We start from the raw sequence: 14,753 nt of genomic DNA on the forward strand, positions 1-14,753 counted from the left end.
GAAGTATATAGTGAAAATGCAATATCACGTCAAACTATCGTAAAGTGGTGTAACATGTTTAAGAACAGACGTACAGATATTGACGACTGTGAGGCAAGACCATAAACTTAGATCGTTGCTCGCGTGAATGAACTGATTTTGCAATTTGTGATTTCCATGTTTTCCGTCCTATAGACGAAGAATTTTCAATGTGACAACACCACTCAGGTGACAAGGTGAAAGCTATAGCCCAACAATGATTATCGGAGTTGGACGGGAATTCTTCGCAAAAGAAATAATAATAAAGTGCCAAATCTTTAAATAAAGGAGACGATTACATCTTTTGCACAAAACTGTTGTCCACAAATAAAAGTATTGTAAAAGATCGCACCTGTTTTATTTTCTCAAACAGTGCAACTAACTTTCTGACTGACCCACGTATAATAACCAATGGCGCCTAGGGTAGCAAATTTAATTGTTAAGATCAGGGATGTACGCTAAAATTTATTTCGGGAGGGGTCTAAAGCGTTTCGGGGGGGGGTCCAAATACAATTTGAAGCTAAATTATATGAAAATTTCTAAAAGTGCCCCAAAAGTAGACTACATTTACAAAAAAGTCGGGATTTCGGGGGGATCCGGATCCCCAGGACCCACCCCCTGCGTACGCCCCTCGTTAAGATGTACCAAACACAAAGGGGAAAGAAGCCTTTGATATAAATATTATCCCTGATTCCCTTCTATGCATTAACACGTTTCATTACTTTCCTTATGTTTATTCCCATGATATCCTGTTATTTTTTAAGTTTGTAATAATCTGAAAGTAATGAATGAAGTTGAAAAACAGAATGAACAATTTTTTTTAACGTATAAAACAAAATAGACAACATCACCTTCAAAATCGGTAAGTAGAGATATAGGCTGTTTGAAATTACATTACGATAGTTTTGAGGGGAGGGGGACGAATTTCGGAAGTAAAGCCTAGGGCACCAGAGAGCATTAATCCGATTCTGCTACAAAAGCGACTTAATTTTTTAAAAAAGGAAAAACAATTATAAGAAAATAATAATAGTACTAAAAAAATACAATTTTTGTACTCACCTGTTGACTTTCTGGATCATCTTCCCTCGGCCTCCCTAACCAACGACACATGGCAGCACATATTAACAACGCCCCCGCAATGATACACCCAACACCAATATATCGGATGGGCTCCACATATGACTGAGCCAGTCCAAGCCAATTGAAAAGAGCTCCCACACACAGCAGGATAAGGCCATAGCGGTACGGTCGCTGAGACTGTCTGTCCTGAGCGGTCCGAGTTTGTAGATCATGGAAACGTAGAGACATCGCCAAGCAAGCACTCACTCACACAGTCTCACAATGTCTATTACGTGCTCTTGGCTGGCAACACTGCTCTCACAAAACACGCCGAAACGTTCATGAATTCCAGTAGATAGATAAAATCCTGTAAATAGAAGAATATGTGTATATATTATTCTTGCTACATAATATAAGGTAAATTACCTGTGTTTAAAGAAAATTTTCAAAAATCTTACTCCAAAATGAATGGATCTACGAATGTCTGATAAGTACCTAAAGAGGGAAACCATATTGACCAAAAGAGTTGATGAACAGGCATCTTGAATCTCAAAAGAAGAGAGTGCAGAATGCCTTACTTCTTAAAACAAGTTCAGTGGTGGAATGAGAGGGAAGTCACACAAAATTCTTGAAAGAGTAAGATTTCTTCTCTTAGTCTGTATCTATAAATTTTACAGACGTAACTTCCCTCACAAGTCGTCAGTGAACAGGACTTATATTCAGGAATCTCCCCAAACAGACGCATCCTCCGACGGGTAACATAATATTTGATTATGAATATTGCCTTTGTGTGTCAGATACGAATGCACACAAGGGAAAAGCACAAATGAATCATCTAATGTTTTGGCATCCTTCAAAACTTGAATGAACATTAAACGATTTGAAATGGAATGAATTTCTTTCTTTTAATCTAAAATGATTGGGCATAGTTAAGCTGTACTAGTGTTCCCGCATGAATTCTTAATGTGAAGAGTCTGCACATAAAAACATCATTATCGGAAGTTGGCGCAATTAATTTTTTGCTCTGCAAAACATTTATGCTCTCATCTGTCTTCTTCTCGTCTAGGAACTTTGCCTTAAACAATATTCTCTCTAGTCCTTTGTAAAGATTCTGGCTTACTGACACTGTAGGAAGTCAGAGTGCTTTATATCGGTGGAAGTGTTCAAGTAGGTTTGCCCACGAGACAAGTTGTTTATTTATTTATTTTTTTACTTCTTATATCAATTAAATATTAATTGAAGTGTACAAGTAGTTTTGTCCACGAGATGGGACGAGACGAGAAATAAGGTTAATCACCTCGTCTCGTAAATTTTGTAGCCGTCTCCTCTTGATTATTAATGAATTCTTTCTTCTCTTGTACGGAGTAGCTTTTATCATTTCGTCTTAGGGATGCGTACGAGACAAGATTTATGGCTGTCTCGTCTCGAAAATGTGCTGTAAAAGTGATGTCTCGGCTCGAAAAATGTATATTTTTCTATTGGAAAAGCCGTGTTTCGACTCGAATTTTGTCAGGAAAATCCTGTCTCGACTCGTGTCGTGCGCATCCCTATTTCGTCTCGTTTGGTAAATTTAGGTACAAAATTTAGACCATGATTTTTTCTTAATTTCATCTAGAAGTTATCAGAATGCTTTCGTGTTACGAGAGGTCTCACGATGCGGTGTGATATACCAACAATTAAACCGTATTTATTATTCGAGTATATTATGTAATGACTTGTGTATCTTTCAGTGTTGATAAATGCATTGCATTGTGTTCGTACAAACATTGTATCAATGTATAGTCGTTATATTGTTTTTCATGTAACACTAAAACAATATTAGAGATCCAAGACTTGAGTGAACTAGTGATGCCCACAAGACTCGAGAAATTTCTCGGTTCTCTTCTCGACTCAAATTTTAAAATAATACTTCTACCAGTGGCGTATTTACGATTTCGTTTCGGGGGGGCTTTGCTAACTTTCGGGGGGGGCTTTGTGTGAAAATGTGAAAATTCTGCAAGATATTTCATATACTTTACTATAGTAAGTAAAATTTCGGGGGGGAATTAAGCCCGGAAGCCACCCCTAAATACGCCACTGACTTCTACCCTCGACTCCCGTCTCATTTTTGAGACAAGACGTTAGGACCTGCCTTCGGGCAGACAATATACTCACTTAGTTCATGTATTTCAGGCACGTGGCGGAAGAAAGGGAATTTCTTAAGAGGGACAGAAATTATTACTGAGGAGCAGCGACACAGAGATAGGAACACCACAACACTGTTTAGTTTATTATTTCTGAAATCTACTTATAACAAAGCTGTAGACTCTTTTCACCGCTTATTTCTGAAATATCTATTTATCTAAATGAACAACTGAGTGCCAGGGGGCGTTGAAGATGGCCGCAGGGGTGCTAAGTTTTATGCTAGCCCCATAGCTTCAGCCATGCTCTACAGTTTATGTTCGTAGTTAACGCTGTGTACCTCGATCCAACTATTCTTTGGAAATGCATCTGGTCTTATGACTTTGGCACTTGTCTAGGTGAAATAACAGCGTACTTGAGTTTGAAATCCTTAGCATGAGAAAATACCAATGAAATATGTTTGGTGCATTTAACAACAAGCGTACCATTTTACACAGAAATAAGTACAATGCACTAAATCGAAATTTAACTTAGAAAATGAAATAGAAAGAATTCCATATCTAATTTAGCTTCATTTTTAAAATTGTCTACAGCGTTCTGTTTTAGAGTGGGGAAAAAATAATTTAGGACAGCTATTATCCACCTTAGCCCCTCCCTGGCTACGAGTCTGTGCATATTGCATTTGCGTAAACTGCTGATCTGACATATGTTGATTTGTTAAAAATTATATGCAAATAAAAAAAAATCGTGAGGTATGTTAACGGTCTATGAATATGTATTCTACGTATCTAATAAGTAAATTTGATAATTATTTGGCGTATCTAATGTTTCCAGTTTCGTTCTGATAGCTCGGAAGTCTGCAATAATCATTTGTCTGTGTGTTTATAAATGGCAATGTAACGCAGCTGCCGAGCGAGATCCATTAGAACAGAACGATAATAACGCGATGGATGAACTTCCTTCTGGTGGAGTAGGAAGCAGCTTATGGATGACTAAGGGAGTGGAAAATATAAAGGAATAAGGCAAGGTAAACACAACCGGAAGTCATATAAATGGATCTTCTTATACTATTTTTTTTATCTTATTAAAAGTGCGACAGACGGTGACAAAAACCGCTATTTTTATGACCTTGTTAGTGTTTCCTTCTTTTTTATCAGGCGTTTTCTGTCCCCCAGGTTTTACTCTTTTTATCTTTTCATTTTCTGCTCTTCAGAAACTAAAAGTATCAACCCGTGTGTACTTCTAAAAGGAAAAGATGTTGCATTTTTTTAAATTATCTCAACAAAATTAAGCATGTTCTAAAACATAAATCTGTCCATTGTATTGTATGCAGAGATTTAATTTGCATACACATAGTATTTCCCTGAGAGCAAAAATTTCTGCAATAACTAAGATGAACACATAATGTGAATTTGTAGGAAGAGAGGAGAGATTTTGCGAAATAGCAACACTTTTTTTTTTTTTTTAGCCCATATTTAATGCACACTCAAAACGAGGAAAAACTACTCAAATATACAAAATATAAGAAAAAAAGTTTGGGATGCGAAAGTTGAAACAGGTATCATATATAAATGGTTTACGAGAAAGAGAAGAGACTTTTCCCAGATTAGGAAAATAGGATTACGGAAACAATGAGGTGGGAAAAGAAAAGTCTAGAAGAAAGAAATCCATGCCTTACTTCCCCACTTACCAATAAATCACTAATTGGTCGCTCACTCGATAAGAACAAAGATTAATGGTTTTTTTTTTTTTTAACTATGAAATCAAGTTTTGAATGAGAGGTGTCATTTACTCTGAGGGAAGAACACAGACCAGTGGTTCTCAAACTTGTTGTTACCGCGACCCACATTAAATAATAAAAAGTATGTTGTGGCCCACCTACTTTTATTCAAATACACATTGACGTATTCTACGTAATGGTGATATATTTCAAAGCAATTAAATTTTGTAAATGATATCTCTAATTCCAGTTCCTTCAATTTATTTGGTGATGTTGCGAAAACCTCGAGTGACCACGAGTGTTACAAAGTAGATCTCGATGCTTAAACTTTAAATAAATCAAAATTTAATTGGTTTCTTTTATGCTTATCGTAAATATCTCAATTTCAAATTAAATTGTGATGTAAATTTATGAATACAGTGGCCTCGTCGGTAAGAGAATATCAGAAGGTGACGATCGAGTAAGTGTAAAGTAAATTTCTTTCTCAATAACTGTATCATCTAAAATTGAACGCTTGCGCAAAGAGAGTTAAACTTTTTTTCATAGAAAGGCACAGAGCTAACACTACTCCCGACGCAATACCCTGTAACGTACCTTGTCCGTCACAGACAGTTATATTAGAAGCTCATAATAAGTTGATTTACTTCTATTTCTTGTATTTCATATTTGAGGTATACTCCTATTTAGTGTCCATACAAGTTCCAGGCTAATCACTCGTTAGTCGCATTATTTGCGTTGAGTTGCATAAATTGGCTTGTCTCTCTTTTCTTCTTCTGATTTGGTTTGACCTCGCTGCTTATTATTATTATCGCATTAGGAAGTAAACACAATATATCGCGTTTATCCATTGTGATTATTCATGTATACTCCAAGACAAAAGGGTAATATCCTTTAGTAAATTTCGTTTAAGTCAAATTGTACGTCCATGAATTTTGCTTTGACTGCTGCCGTTTCTTAAATGTCTTTACCTTTTCTTCTACGAGTTGAGAAGGATCATAGTCTAAGAATTCTCAGTAACCAAAGAAGGTATGGAATGAGGTTAGCTAGATCAGCAAAATATAAATCTTTAATTGATATTGCCACCCATTACATTGTTCTTTTCTAGTTATATTTAACTTCTTAACGTTTATATTTCCTATACATATCTATATTCATGTCATTTTGTTATTATTAACACGTTTATTCGGAATACACCGAATATTCCGTGGAACGGGGAGAGAAAGAGAGGGATTGTAAAGGTTTTCTATGCAGTGTTTAGACTGCGCGAATATACTATGCACTGCAAGTATGGAAGGAAGAGGTTGTCACATCGGGGATGATGTGATATCTATAGAAATTTGGTATCATCTTACCATATTTTATTGAATTTAAGTAACAATGGAGTTAACTGGAGTTGAGTGCAAAGGTGTATTTAGTTTCTTTTAGTACTAGAACTGGTTTTAATAGAGAACTTAGGATGGAGATAATATATATATATATATATATATATATATATATACATACATATATATATATATATATATATATATATATATATATATATATATATATATATATATATATATATATATATATATATATATATATATATATTCTTGGAACCTTAATTGATTGCAGAAAAGCACTTCTCAACATCTATGACCGTTTTCACTCTATAGCGAATAAAATTAAAACCGGAAGTACTTGATTTCTACTATTTCCGGTTTAAATAGGTGGTTAAGAGAGAGTATCTGCTGTTAGAATGCTAAATCGATTCCAAAATAGAAAAAAGAACTTTTTGCTATCTCTTATTACTTTTGGTCTATGCAGATCAATGTAGAAACCGGAATTTATAGTGGATTTTTATCACTTCTAGTTTTAGTAGAGTTACAGATGGAACTGAAATTTGTTACTGAAGCACGGTGGCTTAGTGGTACAGTGCTTACCTCAGGTGCGTGGGGTCCCTGGTTCAATCCCCGGCCGAGTAAGTAACATAATCAATATCGTATCCGTGGGTTTTCTAGGGGTACTCCCGTTTCCTTCCACATTCTCCTTCCACCAATTCTTCCATGATCATTCACTGGCCTTAATAATCGCCTTCCTTAGCCTAAAGGGCATAATTGTAGGACGTTAAACTGAAAAAAATTATTTTCATTTTGAAATGTATTGTTGAGACGCTTAATCGATTGCAAGAAACCGATTCTCGCTATTTATTACCGTTTCTGCTCGACAGTGATCAACTTAAGAACAGGAAATGGTCGATTTCTAGTTCTACCACTTCCAATAAATCGATCATCGGCATCAACAAACTCGGTATCTAACTTTCCATCCTCTACATCCTAGCTGAAATAGATAGTTCTTAAAATTGTCAATCCGTCAAATTAAAATTAGTTATTAAAATCGTTTGTTTCCCGGATGTACACACACACACACATACACACACAGAGAGAGAGAGATCTCGCTCTATATATATACTAGTGATGGGCATAAAAACCGGTTTTTCGGTTTTCTCCAAACGGGTTTCAGTTTTCTTCAAAACCGGTTCGGTTTTCTTCAAAACCGGTTATCGGTGATCTCCAAAACCGGTTCGGTTTTTCACCGGATCCGGTTTCGGTTTTCTTCAAAACCAGTTCCGTTTTTTTAATTTGTACTATTTCTGACCACAATAGTGTTTCGTTGTTCTCCGGAAACCGAATCCGTTTCCACAGAAATAGTTTTGTGTTTTCCAAAAGTTTTCACCGAAATCAATCAGTTTCGGTGAAAACCGAACTGGTTTTGAAGAAAACCAAAATCGGTTTCGGTGAAAAACCGAACCGGTTTTTGGAGAAAACCGAAACCGGTTTCGGTGAAAAAACCGAACCGGTCTTGGAGAAAACCGAATATCGGTTTTTCGGGTTTCTAGAAACCGGTTTCAGGATTTTATAAAAAAAACGGTTTTGCCCATTCCTAATATACACGCGGACAGACAGAGTAAATATAGAGAGAAGTTTTGTTAAACTAAATTCCTTAAAAATAAATAAGGAACAAACGAATGAATAGAGAGAAAAACAGCATTTCGTAATAATATGTAATGCACTCATAATTGAATATCATATGGGCAAGATAAAGACGCCTAAGATGGACGGAAATGTCGCACGCATGGGAAATGTTCGAATTTGAATTCTTGGAATATAGAGAACCGTAGTTGTATAATTTGTTGAAAAGATATCTTAACGCAGGGCAGAAAGTGGTGGATAATATAAAGTACAATCTTAGGGAGGTGAGTAATGATAAGTCCTGACTGTATAGATTTGGTACACCACAAGGTAGGACTAAGGAATCCTCTGTGATGTCAAAATTGTTTGCTCCTCTTCTCTTGTAACTCCATAGAGAGAGGAAGGAGCCGACGTTGATAAAATACAGTGGCGACAGGCAAATAAAAACACTGATAGCTTTGTCGATGGTTTTGCAGGCATACTACTTGTGGATCGATGACTACGCATACAATGCCACATTTCTTAATGCATCCCCCTCCTCTCGTCTGCTGAAAGTTCTTTCAGCGATTTCTTAGATTGTAAAACCACTCTCCTTCGTCATACATTAACCAGTTGGAAACGATCTAGTTCAAGCGTTTATGACGTCACAACCACGTTGTTACCATGGTGATCGCTACGCTGAGTATAACACGCTTCGATGGAGAGCTGAAAAGCACTTGTTAGCAGTGAAGCATTTAGAATTGATTAATGTTTTGGAGAAAGAGCTTAGAACTGGTTCTACAAGAGGAAAATACAGGTGGCTCAAACCATGTGCATATTTAATGATTATAGAAGGAAAAATTGAAACCAGCATGAAAAGAGGTACGAGTGAGGGTTAATTGCTCTTAAAAAAAAAAAAAAAAAAAAAAAAACAGAATAGTTACTTAATCACTAGTATTTGTTTGATAATTAAAATTTCATATATTATAAAATAATTGCAATCTTTAAATGAGACTGAATTACTGAAATATAAAACAGTAGGTGATCACTTCTTGCTTTCCACCTCGTTTTGACTTTTAACGATATAATTTATTGGAATACTAATTTTGTCATATCCGCCAAAGAGCTTTTACCAAAGTGTTCGTGGATGATCTTGATCGAAAGATAATTCTAAGGTTAATGGAAAAGCTAGAAATAGCTGGTTTATTAGTCAGTGAGAAAGAGTCTTATCTGTAAAAGATTTGTGGCCTCCAAGATCACCAAACCTGACGTAATCAGACCTATTTCTGTGAGGCTACCGCTGCAAGGACAGAGTCTACAGAAACAAGCCACGTGCCATCCAGGACCTCCAGACAAATATCTCAGCCCAAATAAACACTGTTAATGAAGATATGGAAAGGTGTCGGAGTTTAGCGTCCCCATTCAATGCAGAGCCTAAATAAGACATAGACGCACAGATTAAAGTGGAATCTAAATCATCATAGTGGAATCTAAAATTTGAAGGCTTTCCCACCAGTAATCGAACCCAGGACCCTATGCATCGAAAGTATGTATGCTAGACGCTAGACCAGCGGGAAGAGTGTTAAAGCCTGCATCGGACAACATGATAAAACGGAGAAACACTGTCTTATCCAGGAAGAGTTGGGACACTTCCAGTACATCTTGTCCAGAAATGAATTCTCATTTACATTTGGCTATTGTTATCCATTCCATTAATATACCTATTAGCCCTTCTGCAGGTCTAGTGGCTAGTGTATTCCTTTGTTGTACGAATCCCGGGTTTGATTCCGGTGGGAAAACCTTGAAACTTAAACACATTACGGTGGTGGTTCGAAGTCCACCTTATGTCGGTCTCGGCGTCCCCCACAGGAGACATAATATACGACGAAGTTATTATTTCTTTACAACTTTAAAATCAGACTGGAAACATTGAAAACTGTTTATAGGAGATGATCATAGATGGATCATCCCCTGTAAACAGTTTTCAATGTTGCCAGTCTGATTTTAAAGTTGTAAAGAAATAATTACTTCGTCATATTTTATGTTCCCTGTGGGGGACGCCGGGACCGAAATGGTTAAACTGTATCCACTTCTGATATGGCCTCAGTGCAGAAAAAGAATGCTGAACTCCAGCCAAGAACAACATCAATATACTGTATTTCAATGGTGGAAAAACTATTCTAGGAAGGGGCCAAAGAAAAATAGCAAAACTTTTAAGCAGGGCACTATACAGGGTGTTTCGAAACAACATCGACGTTTGGGAAGTGATTCCTGACACCAAGATAAGACTATATATTTACCAACCTAGGTGCACAAATGTTTCCTTTCGGAGTTATAGCGTTCCGAAAACGTTAAAAGAATGAATTTGAAAAGTCTATAGCTCCAAAACTATGAGACCTACCGTAGTCGGGTCAAGACTTCACTTAGGAACTAGTATGTGCTCTATCCAAATATCCAAGTTTTAGAATCATCCGGTGTTTCCGCCACAATTTTTATAGAGGTAGTTGGTGAGTACTTCAAATTATATGCCTTAGCCAAACTCCCTTTATAAAAATTGTTGTGTGAGTACCTTAGGATTCTGAAACATACATTTTTGGATAGCACACATATTGGTTCCTAAGTCATGTCTTGATCGCACTATGGTAGCTCCCATAGTTTTGGAGCTATTGACCTTTAAAATTCATTTTTTTTATATATGTTTTCGGCAGCCTATAACTCCGAAAGGTAGCATTTGTGCGTGCACCAAGGTTGATCTATACTTTTTGTCTTATCTTGGTGTCAGAAATCACTTCCCAAATGTTGTCGGTGTTGTTTCGAAACACTCTGTATTTGTTAAAAACAACAATAGTACATTTTACATAATTCTTGTAATATAAAGCGCTGTTATGAAGAAGAATGTGATGAATGAAATTATGACTGAACTTATGAAAGTTTCTCATAATCTGATTCGAACTGAGTTACACTGATGCTCAGAAGTAAAATCTTAAATGCTCGTTTGTTATTCTGTTTCTATTCCAAAGATTAAATTCTTTAACTATAATTACAAAGAATAGAAATCATGTAACAGCGGGCCGAATATAACTTTTCACAGGACCGTATCTGTCCGCGGGTCGTAGTTTACCCATCACTACTTTATTTAATTAATAAGTAGGACATTACTGGAACACCCTGTATTACCATTTAATAAATGTGAACATGCTAATGATCCAGCCGCACTGGAATACCACTTCTCGTGAGATCAGCGAAGTTAAGCAGTGTTGGACCTGGTCAGAGAAAAGATGGGTGACCGTTCGTATACTTCCGTGATGGTGTTGGCATTGAGGTGTCCACCCAGTGATGAGAAGACAATTATGGAGCTACTGTACATGAAAGAAAGAAGTACTAGTGAACTCCCGCTAGCAAGTCAATTGTGCTGACCACATATCACGCCAAGGACATGAACGGCATAAGCCAGCTGGTAGTCCCTGGCACCTTACGTGCTGCTGCGCCAGAAATTTAGTTTTAGTTTTTATACATGTTGAGTAGCTTAGCCAAGTGGTTCTCAACCGATGTGCCGCGACACATTAGTGTGTCACGCAGCCCCCCTAAGGTGTGTCCTGAAATTTTAGAATGAAGAATTTAATAATAGTTAAAATCGAGACACATTGTACCAATCAACACTTCCAGCGGTAGCAATCATGTTCAGTGCTATATAGTCACTATATATATATATATATATATAAAACAGGTTTCACTATTATAATAGATATTATTTATATCAAACAAGTATGTTGTGATGTCCTGGATAAGTGTGTTATCAGTCAAAAAAAAAAAAAAAGTTGAGAACCAGTGGCCTAGCCTATATGTCTTTATCGTAGCATTTTGTGGGAAAGTGTTCATTGTTTCATGTTCATAATAAAATAGTTAACTTTGATGTAATAGATTGTGTTGCTCCTAAAGTCGCCACTTCAATATTGCTCGCTATAATGTATACAATTTAAAAAAAAAAAAGCTATTTACTTATTTCCATCCTGAGAGTTACAAAGAACAAAAAACCTACAAAAATCTTATATATAAAAGAGAACGCACAAATCCTTTGTTCCCTCATCACGCTAATACGGCTGAACCAATTTCTTTCATTTTTGGGGGGTTATTAGGATTTGGACCCTAGATGGTTTTTATCATATCACTTTAATTTTTAATTACCAGTGTCTTGAGATAATTGACCATTCAAGTGTCCATAACGTACAAATCCTTTGTTAGTTCATCATAGGTAAAAATAAACGTATTTATATGCAACCCGCATGACCGTGTCACTCGGCGGGTTAACATAAATGACAGGCGATATAATGTTAACATTTACTGCAATCTACTATGGTTTTTATCATATCACTTGAAAGCGAAAAAGTAAAAATTATCTAAGTAACACAACGTTTATTGCGTTCCGGGGTGACCGCAGCGAAGCGGGGCGGGTTAACATAAATGACAGGCGATATAATGTTAACATTTACTGCAATCTTCTATGGTTTTTATCATATCACTTGAAAGCGAAAAAGTAAAAATTATCTAAGTAACAAAGTTTATTGCGTTCCGGGGTGACCGCAGCGAAGCGGGGTGAACGCTGCTAGTAATATATATTTTTTTAATTGTTAACATCACGCTTCATTATTCTACCACACCTTGCATTCTACTTTTACAGATGTAATTGTTAAGAACATTAGCAATGTGGTGTAATGTTTTGAAGGACGCGAAAACAAGAACTGTGGGGGGAGGGAAGAAAAGTAAAAGCTTACATAATATTTCAAATCAGCATTAAATGGTGCTAATTGTAATGAAGGCCTGTTTGAAAACTTTTTTTTTTTTTTTCATGAAGCCCAATTGGACTTCAGCAAGAGTTTGTTTGTTTCAGAAAGTTCATAATAAAATCGTTAAACCCTGAGACAAAACTACCGTCAGAAATTATGAAATTAGTTATTCAAATGTGCTTGGCTACACTTGTACACTATTATTTTTTTTTTCTAAATAACTCAGTAATAACAAACAATATGATGGCTTTGACAATACTGCTGGCCTACTTAATACTTAAAAAATTGCTATTAAACTGAACTAACTGTTGCTTTAGAAACTTCATAATGCAGAAATTTGAAATGGAATGAAATCTGTAGATTAACTTCACACACATTAGGCTCAGCGTTGCCAGACTCACAGCTCAGAATTATTCCAAAACCTGATCGAAATTATGCTAGATTTGGTCAAATTATGTTAGATCCTCATAATTACTAATTCAGGAGTTTTAAAAGAAAAAAAAGTTGAGATACGATAACGTAACTTAAAATACACAGAGCGCAAGAATGCGTGGATATAACTCAATACTTCACGCACCAAAGCTCTAACTCAACTAAACTAGTGCAGTCGTTGACAGACTCAATGGCGTATATATCGTATAAATGAATGCAAAGTGTTTGTTTGCATATTTTGAAAGAAAATTACCTCGCAGCATAAGCGGAGTTGGGAATTGTCTGCTGAAGGGCAGATTTTTGATCGGTCTCGGACCTTTCATTTCAGGAATAAAGTTGGTCATGAAGTCAGAAATAAAGATGGTGAAGTTGTCAAAAAGTTGGGGGGAGAATGGCCTCCATAGCTCCGCCCATGCCTCGCAGTTAGAGGATTAGAAAACCCTGGGTGGGGCCAGAAAAAAAAGCCCAAAGACGTTTCTAACTTACTCGGAAAATGAGACTGCCTGTATGGTTTACAGAGTGTATGAATCAATGGGAGAGGATACATTTCTGCCGTTCTTTTTCTTCTCACGACCAACTTCTTTCTCATCTCCAGGTTTTGCGGCTTTCTGATAAACTTACTGAAATTATGCTAGATTTGGCCAGGATGCTAAAAGCAAGATGCTAGATGCTAAAGACATGCAAATTATGCTAGATCTGGCAACGCTGATTAGGCTAAAACAAATGTGGAATGAAAGTGAATAATTGTGGAAAAATTGGTAGAAAGAAAATGTAGGAGGAAACGAGATATCCCCAAGAGAAAACCCATAGACACCATGTTGTCTATCACAATCTGATATGACCTGAGATCTAAATAGACACCCTTTATATAAGAGATTAGAGCTACTGTATATTACTCATCTACCCATTAGTTGCGGAGCAGCAAGTTGTCCCATTAGTTTCGGATTTTTATACAGGGTTATTATAAATGATGTACCCATTTTTTAAAAAATTCGTAGTAATTAAAGTACAAATCCAAACTGAGCAATCTTTATACCAATGGAAAGAGGTGAAAGTTTCAGTGGGCAATGATGGTTCCCGAAGCGGCCGGTAGAGATCGAAAGAGACTCACTGAAGGTAAACGTGTTCTGTACCGTATCCCGTACAAAGGTTTATGGACCCCTTTTCTTTGCGGAAAGAACTGTAACTGGAACAACGTACCTGGACATGTTGGAACAATGGCTGTTCCCTCAAGTTATGGAAGATTTACAGGACTTCATTTTCCAACAGGACGGAGCTCCGCCCCATTGGCACCTTCATGTACGAGGCTTTTTGAATGCATCCCTTCCTCAGCGCTGGATAGGTCGGAGGAGAAATGAAGACCTGGCTCTACACTTCTGGCCACCGAGATCTCCTGATCTCACCCCATGTGACTACTTTTTATGGGGTTATGTTAAGGAAGCTGTTTACGTCCCACCTCTACCAATAACTCTGGACGATCTGCGGAACCGTATCACAGCTGCCGTGCACTCAGTAACAGTAGATACACTTGCTCGTGTGTGGGACGAGTTTAGCTACCGCATAGATGTTTGCCGTGCAGCAGACGGTGGATACATTGAACATTTATAATGTTTTGCAAAAAACCTTTGAAACTTCCACTTTCCATTGGTATAAAGATTGTTCATTTTGGATTTGTACTGTAATAAA

General features: G+C 36.8%; 1 protein-coding gene across 1 annotated transcript in view; it reads right to left on the minus strand.

Annotated features, from left to right (window-relative positions):
* Positions 1-14,753, minus strand: part of LOC145680421 (uncharacterized) — a 179,415-nt gene that overhangs the window by 137,785 nt on the left and 26,877 nt on the right. The window contains exon 2 of the mRNA XM_081750936.1: positions 1,078-1,444. Coding sequence (XP_081607062.1) covers positions 1,078-1,326 — 249 coding nt within the window. The 5' untranslated portion in view covers positions 1,327-1,444. The remainder of the gene's footprint in view (positions 1-1,077; positions 1,445-14,753) is intronic.

Source organism: Thermobia domestica, chromosome 3 (assembly GCF_964235325.1).
Source record: "Thermobia domestica chromosome 3, izTheDome1.hap1.1, whole genome shotgun sequence".
NCBI lineage: Eukaryota > Metazoa > Arthropoda > Insecta > Zygentoma > Lepismatidae > Thermobia > Thermobia domestica.